The sequence below is a fragment of the Mus caroli genome, chromosome 5 (assembly GCF_900094665.2).
Source record: "Mus caroli chromosome 5, CAROLI_EIJ_v1.1, whole genome shotgun sequence".
Taxonomy (NCBI): Eukaryota; Metazoa; Chordata; class Mammalia; order Rodentia; family Muridae; genus Mus; species Mus caroli.
This window is the reverse complement of record NC_034574.1, coordinates 22,863,174-22,884,543: the sequence shown is the minus strand read 5'-3', so window position 1 is coordinate 22,884,543 and position 21,370 is coordinate 22,863,174. Positions and strand designations below refer to the sequence as shown.

General features: G+C 45.8%; 1 protein-coding gene across 1 annotated transcript in view; it reads left to right on the top strand.

Moving 5' to 3' along the window:
• Positions 1-10,292: 10,292 nt before the first annotated feature.
• The window catches only part of Cnpy1 (canopy FGF signaling regulator 1), a 35,175-nt gene continuing 24,097 nt past the window's right edge, over positions 10,293-21,370 (top strand). Inside the window, exon 1 of the mRNA XM_021163910.2 lies at positions 10,293-10,451. Within this exon, the coding sequence (XP_021019569.2) occupies positions 10,419-10,451 (33 nt within the window). The 5' untranslated portion in view covers positions 10,293-10,418. The remainder of the gene's footprint in view (positions 10,452-21,370) is intronic.

Sequence of the window (21,370 nt, the reverse complement as noted above, 5' to 3'; positions counted from 1 at the left end):
CCCCAGACTGACTGAGCCTCTGGGCTTCTGATTAGGCCTAAATGCAGAAACAACCCTGAGATCCTAAGACCCTAGATGGGGTTGTTAGTATGATATGCATAGGAATAGCTCCCAAGAAGTCTCTGGTAAGGAGAAAGGGAGGTAGGATGAGTTGAAAAAGAAATGTGCCCAGTGGCAGCTCTGCACTCCACAAGGGACACCACAGTTGTCCTGCCTCACCAACTATAGTCTACCCCAGGGAGGATGACCTTGACCTGAGGCTTCCTGGCTGGATAGATTCCAGACAGTCCTTTCTAGGAGGGACATTGAAGTACAAAGCCATCCTTCATCTCATGGTTCTTTCAACACCCTGCTTTCCCATGCTCATTCATTCCCCTCCACAATGCCTTCTCTTCCCCTCAGCTATTCAGGATGAGGGTTATAGAGGCACTGGACTCAGTGTTCCTCACCAAACATCTTATTGTGTCCTGCTCTTGACTGGCCAAGACCAGCTCCAGCCAACATCCTCATTCTAGACATAGGACAAGAAAGGACAAGGGTGAGCTGGCCCTATTGGAAGGTTCCAGAACAAGCAGCTTTGGAGCCAACATGCACCAATGGAATGGGAGGGATGCTTGCTTTTCATGACCTGATGATAACCCAGAGCAGCTTCTCAGCCTCAGAGATCATGATGGCATAGTGCCAATGGAATCATGGCTGACTGCACCATGACTAAGGCCAAGCAAATCTTCCATCTATGTGGAGCATGGTCAAGGAGAAACCACAGCTGTTCTACTGGAGGCCTTAAGCATACACTGGATTTACTATCTAGTAACAGTTTCACATCCAAGTGCTAACTAGGCCCAACTCTGCTTAGCTTCTGAGAACAGATTAAGATTGGGTGGTATGGCTATACACTGGTCCAGTGATGTAATAATGACTGGCAATAACTCTTTCTGTCCAGGCTGTCATGATCAGGCTCAGGATCATAGCGGGGTGATGCTAATGCCTTAGTTCCAAATCCGTAGCTGAGGCTAGCTCAGAGCTGCTGAGATAGATGTACCAGGGAAGTGGCTCTGTCCCTCTCAGTCAGGCCCACAGAGAGGGAAGCTCCAGCATTAGCCGCAGGGCAGTGGCAATGCCACTGTAGAACCAGAGCAACATCTACCTAGCAAATGCCTGGAAAGAAATAAACACACTGCCCCTAGCCATAGCCCAGCCTGTGCCACCAGTTGCTACATTCTGGTGCAAAGTCAGAAGAGCACCTGAGGTCAGATTCCAGTGGTAAAGGCTGGCTCTGGGCATGTGAGGTTACACTGTTCAAGCAAAGATGATCTAGGGTAGAGCTTCAGGTTGGAAAGAGACAGCTCTGGGTTACTCAGCAGCCTGATGAGCCATCTAGGCTGACATGCAACTATGTCTGCACAAATTGTTTGGCACTTGGACTTTTCCTGTTGCACTTCTTCAGTGTTCCCCAAGCTGCCACCCCTGGGCTGGCCTTTTGTCCACAGATAGGTAGAGACAAGGAATCTAGAGTCAACTTTCAGTACAGCTGAAGAGGTTGGTGTGGAGGCATCAAAGGCTTTATTATAGGAACAGCTCCATTTCTCAAGCTGGACGGTGAGCACCTGAGAGGAAGATTTTTAGGCAGATCTACAGATCACAGAGATAGACCCTAAATTATGTTTCAGAGTCCACAGAGATGGACTTTTAAGAACAGGGGGCAACTTTGGCCAACACTTTCTGGTGGTACAGGTGGCTACTTAGGCCAAAGCAAAGCCACCAGAGGGGGTCTGGGATATCTGATGAGCTGGCACCACCAACAGCTTCCCTCAGTTACAACAGTGCCATCTACGTGCAAAGGAAAGCATGGTTTGAAAGGCCAGAATACAGGGGCTGGAAAGATGGCTCGGTGGTTAAATGCACTTGCGACTCTGGCGTGGACCCGGGTTTGATTCCAGCTATTATAGGGAAAGTCTGTTTCCTAAATGCAGACCATGGAGGGAAAAATCTTTTTTTTCTTCACCTTAGTAAGGATTTCACTTGTCAACTGAAACCTACAGAACACAATAGTAGGAGCTACAGTGAACCTAGGTGTAGTTCTCAAAACCTAGCCTCTCATCCAGTCCAATGCCCTGTTCTGGCATCCAGGCCCACCAGGCATATACACGGTCCACAGACAACTACTAATATACATAAACACAACAAATGCTTTTGTTTTCAGAAATTAAAAGAAAAGACCACTGTAAATAACCCAGGTTTTTGTCCTTTTGTCTTTGGACACTGCAGAGCAGGGATCCTTGTCTCTGAGTCAGAGTCCATACACATCTGTGGTTGCAGGAGCTCTGTGCCTGGGGTAGGGTGGGAGATGAGGGGGGGAGGGAGTGAAGCCACACTACCTCCACCCACCCTACTCCTCTCCCCTGACCACACCATCTGTCTTGTTTAGCATGCAGGGCCCTGATGGACGAGGTGGAGTATGACATCACCAAGGCTCGACAGAAGAAAACCAAGGTGGGCTCTTACCGAATCCGGCCTGACGGGACACAGGAGAGGAAAAAGGTAGCGGAAAAGGAATTATGTGCCAGTGTATAATTGCGGATATGGGCAATTACCAGCCATTTATCCAAACAGCGGTTGGTCTTAATCTTCTAACCTTGCGCTTGTTCAGGGTGTCAGCTCTAAATTGCTTCTGAGTCCTAGGGGACCCAAAGTAATCTTTAAGCTTGAAATTGAAGTATCTCTCTCAGCACCTAAATTTTGTGTTTTGTCAAGTTGGAAGACATTTCGGCCTCGTTGTTCATCAGAATAAAAAAATAGTGAGCCTGTGGTTCCTGGGCAAGACCAGCAGGGAGCCCAGGGAGGTGATAGGGCAGATGCTCAAAGCTGTGCAGAGCCCCTCTTGGGCACTCCACCCCTCCTCCTTCTCGATTCTACAGATTTCCAGTGTGGAGCACAAACAGAGTATAGGCTTTTCACAGGATAGACAAGCCTGGGGCTAGGGAGGGGTCTCCTTCAAAGGTAGTCAGAGGGGACTTGCCCCAAGAGTCCACAGCGGCAGTCGCTACAAGGAAAGATGGGCTCAGTCTGCAGGCAGGAGGGCTGGCCAGCTGGAGGAAGTCAGACATTTTCGGAGACACCGTTCCTTCTAAGCACAGATAGTGAACACTAAAACTGTTCCTCATGGTGTCCAGAGTAGACAAAGCTGAACAGCCACAGGAATTGGATTCTTGCTGTCTTGTCTTGTGTTAAAGCAAACATGGAAAGAATTGGTCTGCACATCTACTCTTTTGTGACATAGTATTCCCATGCATTGAGGGAAGAGGAAGAGCCCAGGCCTGTATGGAGGTAGACTCTGTGTGTGTGTGTGTGTGTGTGTGTGTGTGTGTGTGTTCACATCTAGCAGTATTGCTTTAAAAGAGTAATTTTCATGGAGTAATTGGGGTGACAGGGAAAGTAGAGGAAACAAATACTATCCCATGCAAGGGCACAGGAAGGATCCAGAGGAAGGAAGGAAGTGGGTAGCTGCTTGCTGGGAGCTACAGTATCCCAGTTGTTAAGCAAGTTCTAATCCTGGAAATGACCTTGCAGAAGAAATAAGACCCTGTGGTACTACTGACCATTGTGGAAGAGCCAGGCACACAGCTGCTTAGGAAATTGGATGAACAAACTTGAGCATCTTCCTTCTCACCCTCCTACAACATCCTGCAGTGATATCACTAAGGGCTGTCCATTTATGAATTCTGCACCTTCCTGGGGCCCATTCTTAAAAATTCTCCTGCCTGACCCTTAATCTAAAGAGCTTAATCTAAAGAGTTTTTCTGATTTGCCAGGACACAAAGTAACTTCAAAGAGTCTACTCTGTGACATGAATCATGGAACATTAGACAGGAGCCCAAGATCAAGGTGATAGCAGTGGCTCAGGGACTTCCTTGGCTCCTCCCTGCATGGCACATCTTGTACACTCAGGGGTTGCAGTTCTATTGGTGGGAGAACTGGCTTCGGGGAATCCGGTGGTCAGTTTTCTGCCTCTGGCTGCCTCACAGTGGAGTAGTCTCCATAGCACCAATCTTAGAGGAATTCCACTAGCTTCAGAGGAAACTGACTGGATGGTTTCACATCTTTTCCACTTAGTGAGTTCTTCTCTCTGTGACTCAGTCCCTCAGGGGTTTGCTTCAATCCTAAGCTACTTGGTCAAACCTTAACCACAGGAGTTTGCCCAGTGTACCACAGAGGAGCCAGCAGCTCAGGTCGTGCCTAGACATCTTGGACCAGGTCCAGGCCACGTAGCCTTGCCAGTGGTGGAGATATACAGGCATCCCTGTGTCCCTCCTGAAGCTTAGCATGGGACTCAGAAAACAAAATAGGACATTTGGTTACACTGCTGGAGACTGGCTTTCCCACACACCTCTCTCACAAACCATTTTTGCTCATACATCCCTTCTCTTGCACAAATTCCCCCTCTTAAGTCGCTCCCTTGCATCCATCTGTCCTGCACCCTCAATCCTTCACCTCTCTGGCACAAACCTTTCTCCCACACTACCTCTTTGGTTACTGGCATTATTTGTGGCCATCGGAGAAACCTACCCACTCTAACACTCTTCCTGACTATCCAGTTAGTAATGAAGTTCCAGCAGGCAGCTGGATGGCCTGGGTATGTTCCTTGAGCCATCAGGAACCAAGGGCCACAGCCAACCACAGGAATCAGAATCCCCCATGTCTCTCCCTCTCTACTGTCCCCTTAGCCTTTGATTTGGCCTTCCCACCTTGTACCTCTCTGGGTCATGGATGGCTGCTCTTAGCCCCTGTCCTGTCCTTTCTTCCTGGGTACCGTATACCACATGCTCCTGAGTAGAAGCTGCCATAGGCAAGGGGAAGACATTGGCTAGAGCCACCACATCTCTAATAGATACCTTTCCTGTGTAACACCAAGATTCCCCAGGCATATACTATACTTAGGATCCTCCCTGCTAACAAAGGGAGGGTGATAGGTCATTGACCCAGCCAGCCAGGATGTGAAGGGGTAGTTCAGTTCATCAGGAACTTTAGCCAATAAGGGTGGGAACACTGCCAAAGGGGGTTGTCCTTATGGCACCTAGTGTTCCTTTGGTGTCCCAGAGGCTTTCTAGTGTCGATCAGACCCAATGAGGTACTGGGATGCCTCAGGGCCTTTATCTAGACTGTTACCCCTTCCCCACCAAGTGGACACTTTCTCTCAGGAAGAGACCTTACTCAAGAATTGTACCACCTGGTAACTTGAGTGTCCTCAAAGAGGAGGCTCAAAGCCAGACTCTTTCCCTACAGTTTATCACCTTCTTACTAAGCAAGCAGGCAGGATGGAGTTACAAGTTTCATTTTAATGTCCTTTGACATCATCTCCCAGTCAGCAGGGTGGTTTTGGCCAATTTTACAGATATTTGTGAAAGAATGGATAAGAAATACTTGTTCAGTTACAGGTATTGTGCACTGCCTCAGATCTCACTCACAGACTACCTGGCTTGGTCTAAAATACTCTTCCAATCCAAGGGACTCTCTTCCATTTGCCTTGTTTTTCATGTAGACAACATCTCATATAGCCAAAGAGAGCACTGCCACACCCACTCCCTTTTGTTTTGTTTTTATGAAGAAATGAGCTGATCTCAGAGAACTGTTTCTCAGCTCTGGAAGCTGGGAACAGGTGAGAGATCATATCTTGGAGCCACTTCCTTGGGGGGATCTTAAAACATCTCCCAGTGCATTAGCCATGCAAAGCCATGTACTTTAGAAGTCAGTCACCTTGTAGGTATGGTGTCAGGCATGGTGTCTTCAGGTGGGGCCAGGGGCATGGGCCATGCTTAGTCACTGAACACAGGTTGTAATTCTCTATACTAGTTGTCTTTAAGGCTGGAAAGTGTGTAGTATGATTTAGTCTGGAGGGTTCCTCTGCCCAGAGAAAATCAAGTCACATATTATCTGTAAGAAGGCATTTGAACAGACAAGTGCCACCAGCCAGGGCTAGTACTAAAGGGACCAGCATTTTGCCAAGTCCAGACACTCATGTCTTTGGTTCCTTTTTTATTTTTAACTGTTAGCTTGGAGTTAAGCAACCCGCTTGAATGGTTCCTTTTGCAAACAGATTGATTCAGGAAGCATTAGTTAGTGACTTGGATTTTTTAAGAAAAAAAAAAAAAAACATTTATTTGATTTCTTGAGAAGCAAGACAAACCACAGTGTCATTTGCTGCTGTGAGCCACTGTGTCATGTTATGTACTCTGCAACACCAGGGTCCTCAGGCATCCTGGAGCTGTGCAGGTGCAGCATATACTACTGTACTTGAGGTCCTGCCTACTCACAAAAGGAGGGTGTTAGGTCATTGTCCCAGCTAGCCAGGAGGCAAAAGTCCATCAGGAACTTTAATAGATGCTAGTGACCCTTAAAATCAGATTAATGGAGTATTTATAAATGACAGAAGTTATATTGTAGAGGAGAACTCTAAGCTATGGTATTTTATATAAAGCATTAACATAAGAAGTAGGAGGAGCCTGAGGACACTTTGTTTGAGAAGACTCAACAGTGTCACTCATTGCTCATTCACAGATGCCTGTGCAGAAAATGCCAAGCTTCTCCAGTGCATAGGCTCTGGCAGCCATGGCTTGTGGTTTAAAGGCCTGTGATATATTTTTATACAGACAGAACCTAGACTGGGCACCCACACACAAGGCCAAGCTCCAGTGGCTGTATCCTTGGTGATGGACTCACAGTCTCCATGAATTGATGTCTAGACTAGGAATTGTAGATCATATAATTTCGACCAGCCACCGAAATCTAAACGCCAGCTCCCAGTGTGAACGCCATGCTGCAGAAGGCCCTGGCAGGCTCTGGAGGGTCCTTAGGATAGCCCAGCAAGGGGAAAGATAGTTTAGTGGACACCAGTGTTATGGAAAAATAAACAGCATCTCATTATGCCCCTTTTTATAATTGTGGGAAGTCACAGCCCACTTCCCACCTCCAGACCCTTCTACCTCAGCCAAGAAGGCCTCCCTCCCACACTTAGACAAACTAGCACACATGGGTGTGGAACCTGCTACGACGCACTCAGAAATACCCAGACTCAAGCCAAGGCTGGGTGCTGGCCTGTCCCAAGTACAGAGTGAAAATAAAAGTTAATGCTTGCTCTGTGTCATATCCCCTGCAAGCGTGCCACTCAGGGGATACAGAGGCCAGTGGAACATGGGTTGTCCGAGTTCTATAAGGAGTCCTATGAAGAAAACAGAGGGTGGGACCTTCCTTCAGGATGCCTCTTTCCTTTCCATGACATCTCAGATACCTACCATGGCATGAGCAAGACTCTTTGTGGCCAGGGACAATAAGATCATCCCTTTCCCCAACTCTGAACCTCCGGGTCACCTCACAGAGGACAAACACCAGTGGATGGATAGATAGATGAGTGTGGATGGATGGATAGATGATAGATAGATAGATAGATAGATAGATAGATAGATAGATGAATAGATAGATGATGGGTAGACGGATAAATGTATGGATAGGCAAATGGATAGATGGATGAATAGATAGGATGACTAGATGAAAGGATTGATAGATTGATGGATAGGTAGATATATGGATTGATAGATGGATGAATGGGTAGATGAATGGATGGATGGATGGATGGATGGATGGATGGATAGATTTATGGGTAGATATATGGGTTAATGGATGAATACCCCTGGTCTCCAAGACTGCATAACTTGGACTGTACACATATTTTAAAAATAATTTATTTGGCAATATCTCACTGGCTTGGCTTATACATAGAAACCATTTTTAAAATTTTTTAAATTTGTTTGCTCTTTTAGTGAGAACAAGAAAGAGTGTACATAGCATATATATCCACGTCAAAGGACAACTTATAGGATCCAGTTTTTTATTTCTGTCGTGTATATCCCAAGGAGCAAATTCAAATCTCAGCCAGCCAATTCTGCCCCAAATGCTGCCTGGGTAGGTCTCAGTGGAAATACAGCACTCCATAGGCAGAAGGGCACAGGAGTACAGAGGCAAGGTACTTCATCCAACACCACCAGGTCCTGCTCACTGACCACAGGTAAGGTGGGTCAGGAGGTGGCAGCCTACCTTAGCCAGGGCAGTGAGCTCAGGAAATTTGTCTTGGACATATGCCCTAGTCACTGGATATGCAAAAAAACAAAAAAACAGAAAAAAGAAACAACCTCAAACCCAAATAAAAGCCTACCTCTCTCCTCAGTTCACAACTGTTCTCTTCACATACAGTAGGCCACACTACTACTACAGTAGTGTGGTAGACAATGCCAGGATGAGTCAGAGTATCCAGAGCTCACAGAGCAGGCAAAGAAGAGACATGGGTGGTCAGTTTAAGTGGCTGCACTTGACCTCCACATGAAGTCTGGGAGTCTAGGAGCTAAATGTCTCCTCCACACTCATTAATCTTCAGGAACAAAGATGGACATCAATTGGCAGGAAAGGGGCTGCAGTGCGGGGAGATGGCAGAATTGCCTTCTAGTTTGTGCTGTTATTTACCCCTTGGGAGAGCCTCGTTATCACCACCCTGAGTGTCCACCCCATGCAAGAGATAATAGGGATTTTATTTAGGGCTTGGCTGTGGGGGCTGCAGGCTCCAGTTCCCCACCTCACAGAGATGTTCCTCTGATCAGTCCCCTCTTCTCCAGTGCAGTCACACCAGGAACAGAAACAGCCACAGGAAATTCTCTTTCAATCCACTGAAATGGCCCAGATGTTCAACATGGTGGTGGGCAAGACCTGATGGGCATAGCTTGCTGACTCTTCAGCACCAGTACCAACACCCTGTGTCTGCATGATACCTGATACCAACACAGGGAGCTTACCTCTAATCCCTTTGTTTAGGTCAGCCTGATCACTAGGGCTGTCTCAGACTTTCTCATCTCCCACACCCCTAGAAGAACCAAGAACAAGTCCACATCCCGAGAGTACCTGAAGAGATGGAGCTTCCATCCATCAGCTGTCCTCTGTGGCTTAGGGGTATCCAGTGCTTGCTGACACTGTGCCTACAGCCCTGCGCACCTCCCTTGCACATTCACACGTGATCTAGAGTCTTGTCACCTGCAAGTCTCCATGCTAACCCTTGCAATCCAACAGAGGAGACCTCCAAAGTGCCTAGGCCCTACCATCAGGGCTCTTTCAAGGCCAGTGCAGCTGGACTGCACACTGAGCTGGGAACAGGCTTAGCCCTGGTCCCAGCAGCCAGGCTTCCTTCCTGATCAGCTTCTTGCTAGCAAGTCTGAAGTCACCAGGCAGACCATTAAGAGGACCAGAGTTAGTGAGAGCAAGGGTTCTAAGCAGTGACTTGTCTAAGTTCATATATGGACGTATATGTGCCTAGGTGTGTGTGCTCAATTATATGTATATGCATGTGTGTATATGCACCTGTATAAGTGTGTGTATGAATATCTGTATGTCTGCACATGTGTATAAGTGAATCTGTGTGAGCACATGTGCATGTGTGCATGTGCACATGAGAATAAGTGGGTGGCTACCAGAAACAGGCTCTTATTTGCCTTTCAGAGCAGAGACAGCCTGGGCACAACTGTGGATGGTGTGGCGCTCTGTCTTAGCTACAATGATGACACCTTGATTGATTAGGAAGCTCTTGGTATCCCGGAGCTGGGAAGGGAAGATAAGTCACATTTTCTGCTTAATGGGCAGGACTCACAGGGTGGTGGTGTTCTACTGCACAGTCCTGTGGGACTTGTGCTGTTCCAGGAAGAGCCAGCAGGTGGATCTTTCCCCCACTGCTTCTCATCCTCCCAGACCCCCTCAAAGGGTTAACAAGTTCCTCCCTCTCCCCAAACTTAGGGAATTTAACATTTGTGCCTTCTTCACCAGTGTGGGGAGGGGCTTTGGATTAAAGGGGGGGGAGTCTTAATCCTCCTCGTGGGCATTGAGACAATGTGGAGCAGCCAGATCCTAACATTTGGCCATTTTTGAAGGGAGGAAGAGCTTCCCCAGCAGAAGCAGGTAATTACAAACTTCTCAGAGAAAATTCCCTGATCCCCAGATATTGTTCTCTGTTCAAAAGTGCTCAGTTCCTTGCTTTGTCCTGTCTGATTTTGCATACTTCACCCATGGCGTCTCTTGAGCACATACAATAACTCTGCACTGTCCTGAAAATATCCCAAACCTTCCCCTTTTTGGAGAATGGCACACTCCAAGCCTAAGACAGCCTCATTTGTTGGCCCACTAAAAATGTCAAGCCCTGTTGGGTACCTGGCTCTTTCCTTCTCCCTCATCCTCCACCCTGGGCTTCCTGTGTAGAACTTCCTGAGTTTGCAGGATGACTGCAGCAGGCAAGGGAAGCCTCCTGGAGACAGAGCTTCTGAGTCAGCTGTCACACTGTGTGCCTGAGAAGGCTGCCTCTGTCCCACTTATTCTTGGCCTTCAGACCTGCCATGGACATTCTTTACAGACAGCATCTTCTCCTTGTAAGTAGGAATGTGAGTGGTGCTGGTGTGAATATTGGGGAGCTGATAATGAGGAGTAAAGGAGAGAGGCGCAATGTGTGTTTTCTGAAGATGAAATGGGGTAGGTGTGCTCAAAGGAGTTGGTTCCCTGAGCTAGATCTTCCTTACAGTGTTCTCCTGGCCAGGGGGACACTCTGCTGCAGGCTGCATCCCACAGTAGTGTGGGATGGTCTCCTAAAAGTACTATGGGGTTTATAATTCAAATTGTTCAGCTAGACATTAAAAAAAAAACAAAAACAAAAACAAAAAAAAAAACCAAAAAAACAAAAACCTAGAATACTTCTGAGAGGGAAGCAGAAGGCATCATAAAATCAAACAGAGTCCTGGAGGCTCCAGAGCTGCTCGATGGGCAAAGTGCTTGCTATCCATACACAAGAGGTCCTCAGCATTGCATTACAGCAGCAGGGCCTGTAATCTATGCTGAGAAGGCAGAGAGGCTCCCTCGGGCTTGCTGCCAACTCGTCTGGGCAAACCCATGGGCTCCAGGGTCAGTGAAACACTGTCTCAGAAGACAAGGTTTGAACAATGGAGCGAGACAGCAGATGTCACACAAACTGTTCTATCTGAGGAGTGGGAAAGCCCCCTCTACACGAGTGGTTTAAAGGCTAGGACCTAGAGGAAAGCGGCTAGAGAGATGGCTCAGTGGCTAAGAGTGTGTGCTGCTTTTACAGGGGACCCAAATTCCACCTATGTCAGGTGGCTCAAAACTATGTGTAACTCCAGCTCCCAGAAATGTAACACACTCTTCTGCTTCTGTGGGCACCAGCACTCGTGTGTACACTCACACCCACACACACTCACATCCCCCCCCCACACACATAACTAAAAATTCTAAAAATAAGGCATAAAAAAGCCTTAAACTGTTCATGAGGGTACAGGGTTTTAATCTCAGCAATTAGCAGACAGGGGCAAGCAGATCTCTCCGAGTTCAAGGCCAGCATGGTCTGCATAGGAATTCCAGCACAGCCAGAGCTACATAGAAAGACCCTGTTTCAAAAAGCCTTAGACACAGAGCCCACCTTGCTGACTGTCTTCTGCCAGAGGCATAGATAGAACTCTCTTTGTCATGAGTTGCCTGAATTTTATTCAGAAGCTGTCTAAACTCTGCAGAGCACATCCCTAGACTTCAGTGGAAGCTGACTCCTGCTTATCATGTTGATCAGACATTCCACAGTGCATGCTCCATGCTACTTCGGGATCCCAAGTCTGTCTGGATCTCATACACTGGGACAAACATGGTGGCTAGGAGCACCTTGGTACCAAAGAGCCAGGTTCTTGCTGTTGCTCTTGGACATTCTGGGATGTGGTGGTGGTCACAGGGCCTAGCTCTATGGTGATGAGGCCAAAGAACCCTCTCCACATGGAGCCCTGGCCCTGGGCCTGCCCTCTAGAATCTGACATTCCTGCAGGGATTTCCTGTCCGCTGTCTGCCTGTGTGATTGTACGTGTCCAAAAGAGGCCGGAGCTCCCAAAGGGTCAACTGAGCAGCTCTCAGGAAGCACGAGAACAAATAAGGAATTATCCTCGCTGAATGCAGACTCTGCCCTGCTCTATATTCCCATTTGTGGGGGAAGTGCTGACATCCTATGCTTAGAGCAAGCAGGAGGAGGGCCTGATGAAAGGAGGCAGATGGAAATTAAGCTGGTGGAGAGAGGGAGACAGGGTTTCAACCTTGGGCCTAGCATACTCAAGACCTTAGTAATGGGAGTGGGGGTGGGCATGTAGAATTCAGCCACCTAAGCTTCCAGGGATCAAACTCAGGTCCACAGGGTTTGCTGGGCAAGTGCTGAGACATCTTACCAGCCTGCATTCATTTCTTTTAAACAGCTGAGTTACTTGTCTTACCCTCTGAAATTTAAATGGCATGACTAGTCTCATTCTTTATATAACCTGAGATGAAGAAATCCTAGAATTTAGGTTAGTATTAAGTAACAAAGCCTTGTAGAAAATATAAATCCAGTTCTTTGAAATATCATTTTAACCATAAAAATACTCAGCATAGAAAGGTTGATTATCCAGAGTTTATGCATAGAATGAACCCAAGTTTTTCCTTTTTAGAAAGTCTGCATCAAGATGCACACTGGTTCTACATCGAGGTTCAGCACAGAGAATTTGTCATGGATAAAGTCCATGGAGTACTATGGAGGGAGACCCTCCTCTTATGATCAAAGTGTCTGTCTCACAGAACTATGGAACACATAACCTCCTGTTTTCAGCCAGCCTAAAGTCACACTTTTTTGTGAAAATTAGGGCAGGGTAGGGGGGTTGAGACAGGGTTTCTCTGTGTAGTCCTGGCTGTCCTAGAACTCACTCTGTAAACCAAGCTGGCCTCAAATTCACAGAGATCTGCCTGCCTCTGCTTCCTGAGTGCTGGGATTAAAGGTGTGCGCCACGACTAGTTGGCCTGGTGACTTTTTAATTTTGCTGCTGGGGCATGGGGGTGAAATGAATCTGCTGCTGTCTGGGGGGAAGAGGTTGGAGAGGTACAGGGTGGCCCCCATAACAGACTGTGAAACGCTGGCTAGAGAATCTATCATTGAGTACAGTCCATCCCGGGGAGTCCCTTTATCAATACTTTCAATTACAAAAGTTTCAGTTTCCTGCAAGCATACTGAGGTCCAAAAATAATAAATGGAAAATCCCAGAAGATAATTCAGGAAGAAGGGCTTCATGATACACTGTCAAGATAGAATGTTGTACCCTCGAGTTTATTATTTGAAGAATATTCAAAATATTTTTATTTCCAAACATTGATATCTAGCAAATCATTTTGACTGGATTTTAATTATTTGACTTTAGTCTACTAGGCTGGCCAGTTTTATGTCAACTTGACACAAACTAGAGTCATCTGGGAAGAAGGAACCTCAGTTGAGAAAATGCTGTTACCTAACAGGTCTGTGGAAGCCTGGGAGCCTTTTCTTTTATGATGAAGAAGGATGCACTGTGGGTGGGGTCACCCTTGGGCTAATGGCCCTGGGTTCTAGGAGAAAGCAGGCTGAACAAGGCATAAGGAGCAAGCCTTGAGCTGTGCTCCTCCATGGCCTCTGCATCATCAGTTCTTGCCTCCAGGTTCCTGTCCTGACTTCTCTGGCTGATGAACCACAAGCTGTAAAAGGAAATAAACCCTTTCTTTCCCAGGTTGCTTTTGGTCTTGATGTTTTATCACAGCTATAGAAACCCTAACTAAAACATTTCTGCCTAAGGTAACAATCAAACTTATGAAGAACTATCTTAGAAGCCATCTTTTAAATTCGTAGTTTTTGAAATTTCTGTGAACAAATTGGGCCTTTGTGTGGGTGGTCTCTACTTACCCTGTGTCCCTGTGCCCCTCATTTTGTTTTGTTTTGTTTTGTTTTTTTGCAGTGAGATCTTGCTGTGTAGCCCAGTCTCACCTTGAACCCATTATGAAACCCAGGCTGTCTTGAACTGTGGCCGTTCAATCTCTCCACTGGAGTTATGTTGACTTTAGAACCATCTCCTTCTATAGCCTAGGCTGGGTAGTAGGTGGGACTCCAGATGTGTAGCCTAGGCTGGGTAGTAGGTGGGACTCCAAGTGTGTAGCCTAGGCTGGGTAGTAGGTGGGACTCCAGGTGTGTAGCCTAGGCTGGGTAGNGTGTGTAGCCTAGGCTGGGTAGTAGGTGGGACTCCAGGTGTGTAGCCTAGGCTGGGTAGTAGGTGGGACTCCAGGTGTGTAGCACACACCTCCTCTCATTGCTCTTTGCCCTCTTCAGTGTGACATTTACTATGGGACCATATGGAATAAGAGCATTAATCCAGTTGTTATTTCATGCCTATGCGAAAAACACACTGAATTTTGAAAAGCCATTGTTATTATATTTATGTGTGTGTGTGTGTGCGCGTGTGTATACAGAGACCAGAGACAACTTGTAGAAGTTGTTCTCTTCTTCCACCATGTGCATCTTGGGGACTGAACTCTGATTATCAGGCTTGGCCCTAATTGCTTTTACCCACTAAGCACCCGACCTAAATTTCTTCCCACGTATGTGCATATAGTAAAAAAAAACAAAACCAAAACAACAACAACAACAACAAAAAAACATGATTTGACATTATCTGTGGTTTGAGGGCATCTGAGTCTCTGTTAATGAGGGGAGATGACTATACATGGAAAAATTCTGTGAACTGCCTCCACCCCACTCTAGTCCATCCACCCTCTCAGACTCAACATCTTCCCAACAGTCCCAAGTCACAAGCAAATGAAGACATGCAACAGATGTTTATTGTTTTCTTGGCCTTGGTCATTTTTAAAAATTATTTATTTACTATGTATACAATGTTCTGCTTGCATATATAACTGCAAGCCAGAAGTAGGCACCAGATCTCATTTTAGATGGCTGTGAGCCACTATGTGGTTGCTGGGAATTGAACTCAGGAACTTTGGAAGAGCCATCTCTCCAGCCCAGCCTTGGTCATTTTTAACTGTAGTAAGATTATAATATATATTTTTCCTCCACTGAAGAATATAGAAATGTAGCCGGGCGTGGTGGCGCACGCCTTTAATCCCAGCACTCGGGAGGCAGAGGCAGGCGGATTTCTGAGTTCGAGGCCAGCCTGGTCTACAAAGTGAGTTCCAGGACAGCCAGGGCTATACAGAGAAACCCTGTCTCGAAGAAAAAAAAAAAGAATATAGAAATGTTAAGTAAGCTTATTGTTATACATACATACTTTTCTCTTGGGATAGGCCTAATTGTGTCATCTCAAATTCATGACAAAGCTCTACCTCCATGACTGTATTTAGAGGCAAGTGAATCTTATGTAAGACCCTGACCTGATAGGAAGACACCCTAGAGTCACAATGTCATTTGTGGACACAGCTCTGTCACTAGGACTGAACCATCCAAACTTTGATCATACCCCAGAGTGGACAGTGTCACTTGTAGACACAGCTCTGTCACTAGGACTGAACCATCCATACCTTGATCACACCCCAGAGTGGACAGTGTCACTTGTAGACATAGCTCTGTCACTAGGACTGAACCATAAACCATGATCTTGGACTTTTGACCTCCAGAAGATGGTAAGGGAAACTGTAATTTTGTCGAGTGTCACAGAGAGGGATGTGATGGTACAGGCCATGAGGCATCTCAGTCAGTAAACACACATACACACACATACTCCACAACAGTGAGTGGAGATCTACAGAGGTCTTTAAAATGGGTTCCAGTAACTCAGACCCCTTCTCTTTCTGGACCCTTCCAGATTAGCATCATTACAGCAAACCTCTTGGACTGGAGTTACAAACCGTTGTAAGCTACCTCATGGGTGCTATGAATCAAACCAGGATCCTCAGGATCTTATTTTTTCAGTGCTTGGTGATCCAGAACCTTGCACTTGGTAGCAAACTTGTTACCACTAGTTTACTCCAGCCTTGCTCACCTGATTTCTATAGAATAGATCCTAGATTCTTCAATGGTTTGGTCAAACCAGATAGGTTATACACACCTTTAACTTCTGTCTGTGTCCCTGGATAACCTCCCTGAGGCCTCAGCATTTTGTGATCCAACTGGCAATGTAGGGCAAATGTTTTTACTTTTGCCCATTGTAGAAAATACCATTTGTCCTCTCTTTGGTGACACAATAAGAGCAAAAACTATCATTTCACTCCTGCTTTAATTTCCCTTCCTGGTCTTGTAGTGAGCAGTCTTTTTTGTCTGGAGTTCCTGCATTTGCTTGCTTATTTGTAGCTTCTCCCATTTTTCCATCAGATTATAGTTTATACTTTATTACTTTGTATCTCTGTACTGCTGCCTGCTTCCTGGGCTGTGATGCACACCACCTGGGCAGCTCCCTCACACAGGCTCCTCCCCTTTCACTGTGCATTTGGGGCCTGGCTTTGTCATGCAAATGGTTTTCTGGATTTTCTTCCCTAGTCCCCTTCTTTTCTAGGCTTTCATGTAGTGTCTGTGTTGAACATACCTTTTAATGCTCCGTACTTTGAGTCTCAGGTTCAGCTCTCTCTTCCTGGTGATCAGCAAGTCCCCTGGGTTTAGCATTTCCTAAACAAGCCTTGCTCCCCAACTGACCTGGAAAGCCATTGTGTCTGCCACCTTAAGAAATATAGTTATTAACTATATTGTAGTGAGAAATCTGGAATTTTGGTTTGTTTAAAAAACATAGACATGTAAGAATATAGTTTCGTTTTAATCCCAGGTATAAGGATATGGAGTTGCTTCACAGCGACTGACTATGATGTGCCTCATGCGCTAGCAGAGTCATGGTTTTGCCAGGTGCAGATAGTTTCTATGCTTGTGTGATGTTTGGAATTCTGAGGACTCTTCAGAGGTAATAAATGCCAGGGTCCCGAGAGGCAGTGGCGTACTGTTGGGTATTGGTAGTCCAGGTTTGTTGTGGTTTGTAAAGTAGTCATGCCCAAAGGAGAATCAAGAAGAAGAAATTAGATCTTGATGGTGAAGATCAAACATGCCTCAAGTGATACAATGTCCCTAATCAGCAGGAAGTGGTCTAATGATAACCCCTTTCTGACCCCTGACTTTATTCAGAGATCTCTTTCTTTTATTCTTTATCTTTTTTTCTCTCTTATTTAGTATTAGGGGGTTGAAGGGGTAGAAAAAGGAGTGGAGGATGGTAAAAAAAAAAAAAAAAAGAACCAACAAAGTAGCCAAAGACAGCTAAATGTATGTGTCTTCTACTTGCATGTGTGTCTGTGTCTGTGCAAAACTTGTGTACATAGCACCCAGAGGGCAGAAGAGGATTCCCCAGAGCTGAAGTTACAAATGGTTGTAAGCTACCATGTGGGTGCTGGGAATCAAACTAGGATCCTCTGGAAGAGCAGCTGGTGCTCTTAACTGCTGAGCACTGTCTTCAGCTCATCTGGTTGTAAGCCACCCCATGTAGATGTTGGGAATCAAACTTGCATCATCTAGAAGAGCCAGAAATGTTCTTAACTGCTGAGCTGTATGACAGCCGCAATATACTGATTTTAGGTGCCTTCTTATTTTGTTCACAGTACACTCCTGGGTCTGTCAGATAAACCAATGAAGGAAGAAATGGTTCACATGGCCTGTTATCTTATTGGTTTCAGAAGGTCCTTTGGGACTGGCTACTTCCATTGTGTTGTAAAGCCTAGGTTTTAATGTTTTATTTTATGTATTTCATCTGTATGTCTATGCACCATGTGTGTTCCTTGTTCCCCAAGAGACCAGAAGAGAGTGTCATGTCCCTTGGAGCTGGAGTTACATATGGCTGTGAGCTGCCATGTAGGTGCTGGAAACTAAACCCAGGTCCTTTGCAAGAATAGACAGTTTCTCTTAACCTCTGAACAACCTCTCTAGCTCTGTTACAGTGAAGTCTAGGAAAGCAACAAAGTCATGGGAAAAGAGAGGGGTTATTTACCAGACCAGTGGCTAGCTGTGCCACTTGCTGTGTCACTAGCTGTGTCATTTGCTGCTATGAATCTGTACTGTGAGGATTTAGCTGGTGTTGTCAAGTGTAGAGAGAGAGAGCTACCTATGAGACTGGGCAAGGTGTGGTCTTGTGGGAGCCCTGTTGTTCCTGAGAGATTCTGTCTTATAGTGAGCCCTGATGGTCAGAAGGTAGAAGGGCCTTAGGACAACCCAACCTTTTCTGTGCATCCACTCATATGCTGGGTTTTCAGGATCGGACCAGCTAGCCCAAGTTTAAGATCTGGTAACAGTGTTTATGACACAGTGGGGATACAAAGACCTCATTAACCAAAGACTCTGGTTAAGAAACAAAACCTGGTATTACTACTTGGGCATATAGAAAGACTATATGTTCTGCTGCCCTTGGGGAGGAGGAGGAGAAGACAAATGATTCAATATTCCTGAACAGATAAAAATAGTAATGATCAGCAGGCACAAAGCAGCAAGAGAGAATGAAAGATTATCATAGCTTAGTGCAGAATTAGGGTTAACTAGCCAAATGCTGGTGGTGCGTGCCATTCATTTATAAAGATAAACAAAAGCTGTGACTGAGCCCTGCATGTGTGAATGGCTTCGCATCACCCATCATCTCTGGGGCCCTGGAGAGGAGAAGCCTCTTCCTTGTCTCTGTCTGGGAAGGTGTGGCTTTTCAGTGATTTGTACCTTGTGAAAGAGGTACATGGGACTGAACATGGCAGCCTTGTGTCCTCCATGGCTGCACAACAAATGGGAATAAGGTAAGCTGTACCTTCTCATAGCACACCTGGGACTAGAAGTTCAACACTGAGTATGGCAGGGTGGCTCTCCTGAGGACTCAGGAGGAAGGAAAGCCCAGCCCAGGATCTTCCAATCTCTGGAGGTGTTTTGCTACTCAATAGGGTTCTTGCCTGGGGAATGTAACATCGTACTCCATCCCTGGGGTCACATAGTTGTGGCCTTGTGTGCCCACACATCTCTCCTCTTCCTGTAAGGGCACACATCACATGGGCTTCAGAACCCATCCTAACACAGGACCTTGGCTTAACCATTCCTGTGAGATCCTTTTCCAACAAACTGCACACATAGAGGGCATCAGGACCTGAGTATATGCTTTGTGGACACAACTCTACCAGCAAGCAGAAAGAGATGGATGACCCAGACACTACACTGGTTCCGTGGCATAAGTGGCCTCATCTCCCATTGTACCTTATTGCAAGGTATTCTTTTGTGGGAGGTGGGTGGGACTCAACCCAGTTCCATTGCTGCTCAGACTCTCCTGTGTGAGTAGTTCTGGGACAAGCACTGTCTCATGAGTGCTGGGGCTGGGGTTTCTCACCATTCCTACTGGCCAGCAGCATACCCTCTCCCTCCTTCTGCATGATGTCCCTATGGGAGCAGACCTTAACATGTGCCTTGATGGCTCCTCATGAAATGCCACGTTCTTCCCTACCATTCCTGACTTGTCTGGGTGTGTGGCTGCATGTCATGTGTCATTTATCTCTGACCTTTGAGTCTGTTTGTGGTACATGACTGTCTCTTGCCATTTGGCAGAACTACTTCTACAAGTCTGGCATTAGACATTGCACTAAAGTCTAAATACATAATGCGTCTAACCTTGGATTTGGTAATTTTGTTACACTCAAAATAAGCTGTCCAAGTTGTCTGGCATGACTTACCCTTAATAAATCCCTCATTCTGAACATTGATCCTGATCCACTGAATAAGAATCGTGTGGAAGGGGCACAAGTCCCTTCCAGTCAGTGCCAGCACCAGGTCACCTTGGGCATGGAGTTGGCAGATACCCCCAAGGTCCCTAGAGGACTCTCCACACGATCTTAGGACCACTGGTGAGTGGAATACAACTTCTGTTCCAATCCAATTGTGATGGACCTGTGACAGCAGGAACAAGGACACCAGAGCCCTTCCTGTCCAGAGGCTCAGGTTCCTTTTGATCAGTTCTGGTTTACCTTGGTTTTAAACAGACCAGACAGCTCCACACTCCTCAAAGGAGACAGCACTTCCAGGCACTGTAACACGCCCAGGATCTTAGGACAACAGGATCCCAGGATAATAGAAGCTGGGTCACACCAGTATTTCAGGGTCTCAGAGGAACTTGACTGCCAAGAACTCTGACACACTCAGAATCTTAGGTTCACAGGAGCCCACTATCAAAGGATCACAGAGAAAGCTAGACTCTGAGGAATCCTAAATCAACTGGGATTATAGGAAGGACAGGCTCCAATCAGATATATTGAGGGCAGCAAGCACTTAAGATAATCAGATGGCAGGAGGCAAGCATAAGAACAGAAGCAACAGAAACCATGGTTACTTGGCATCACCAGAACCAAACTCTACCACCATAGCAAGTCCTGGATACACCATCACACCAGAAAAGCAAGACATGGATCTAAAGTCACTTCTCATGATGATGATGGAGGACTTTAAGAAGGAAATACAGAAAAACACAGGTAAATAGCTAGAAGCCTTTAAAGAGGAAACACAAAAATCCCTTAGAGAGTTACAGGAAAACACTACCAAACAGGTGATGGAATTGAACAAAACCATCCAGGATCTAAAAATGGAAGTAGAAACAATAAAGAAATCCCACAGGGAGACAACTCTGGAGATAGAAACCCTAGGAAAGAAATCAGGAACCATAGATTTGAGCATCAGCAACAGAATACAAGAGATGGAAGAGAGAATCTCAGGTGCAGAAGATTCCATAGGTAACATGGACACAACAATCAAAGAAAATACATAAAGATCCTAACTCAAAACATCCAGGAAATCCAGGACACAATGAGAAGACCAAACCTATGCATACTAGGAGTAGATGAGAAGGAAGATTTTCAACTTAAAGGGCCAGCAAATATCTTCAACAAAATTATAGAAGAAAACTTCCCATACCTAAAGAAAGAGATGCCCATGAACATACAAGAAGCCTACAGAACTCCAAATAGACTGGACCAGACAAGAAATTCCTCCCGACACATAATAATCAGAACAACAAATAAAGANAGAATATTAAAAGCAGTAAGGGAAAAAGGTCAAGTAACATATAAAGGCAGACTATTAGAATTAGTCCAGACTTCTCAAGAGACTATGAAAGCCAGAAGATCCTGGACAAATGTTATATAGACACTAAGAGAACACAAATGGCAGCCCAGGCTACTATACCCAGCAGAACTCTCAGTTACCATAGATGGAAAAACTAAAGTATTCCATGACAAAACCAAATTCACACAATATCTTTCCATGAATCCAGCCCTTCAAAGGATAATAACATGAAAATACCAATACAAGGACGGAAACAAAGCCATAGAAAAAGCAAGAAAGTATTCCTTCAACAAACCTAAAAGAAGAAGGCCACAAGAACAGAATCCCAACTCTAACAACAAACATAACAGGAATCAACAATTACTTTCCTTAATATCAATGGACTCAACTCCCCAATAAAAAGACATAGACTAACAGACT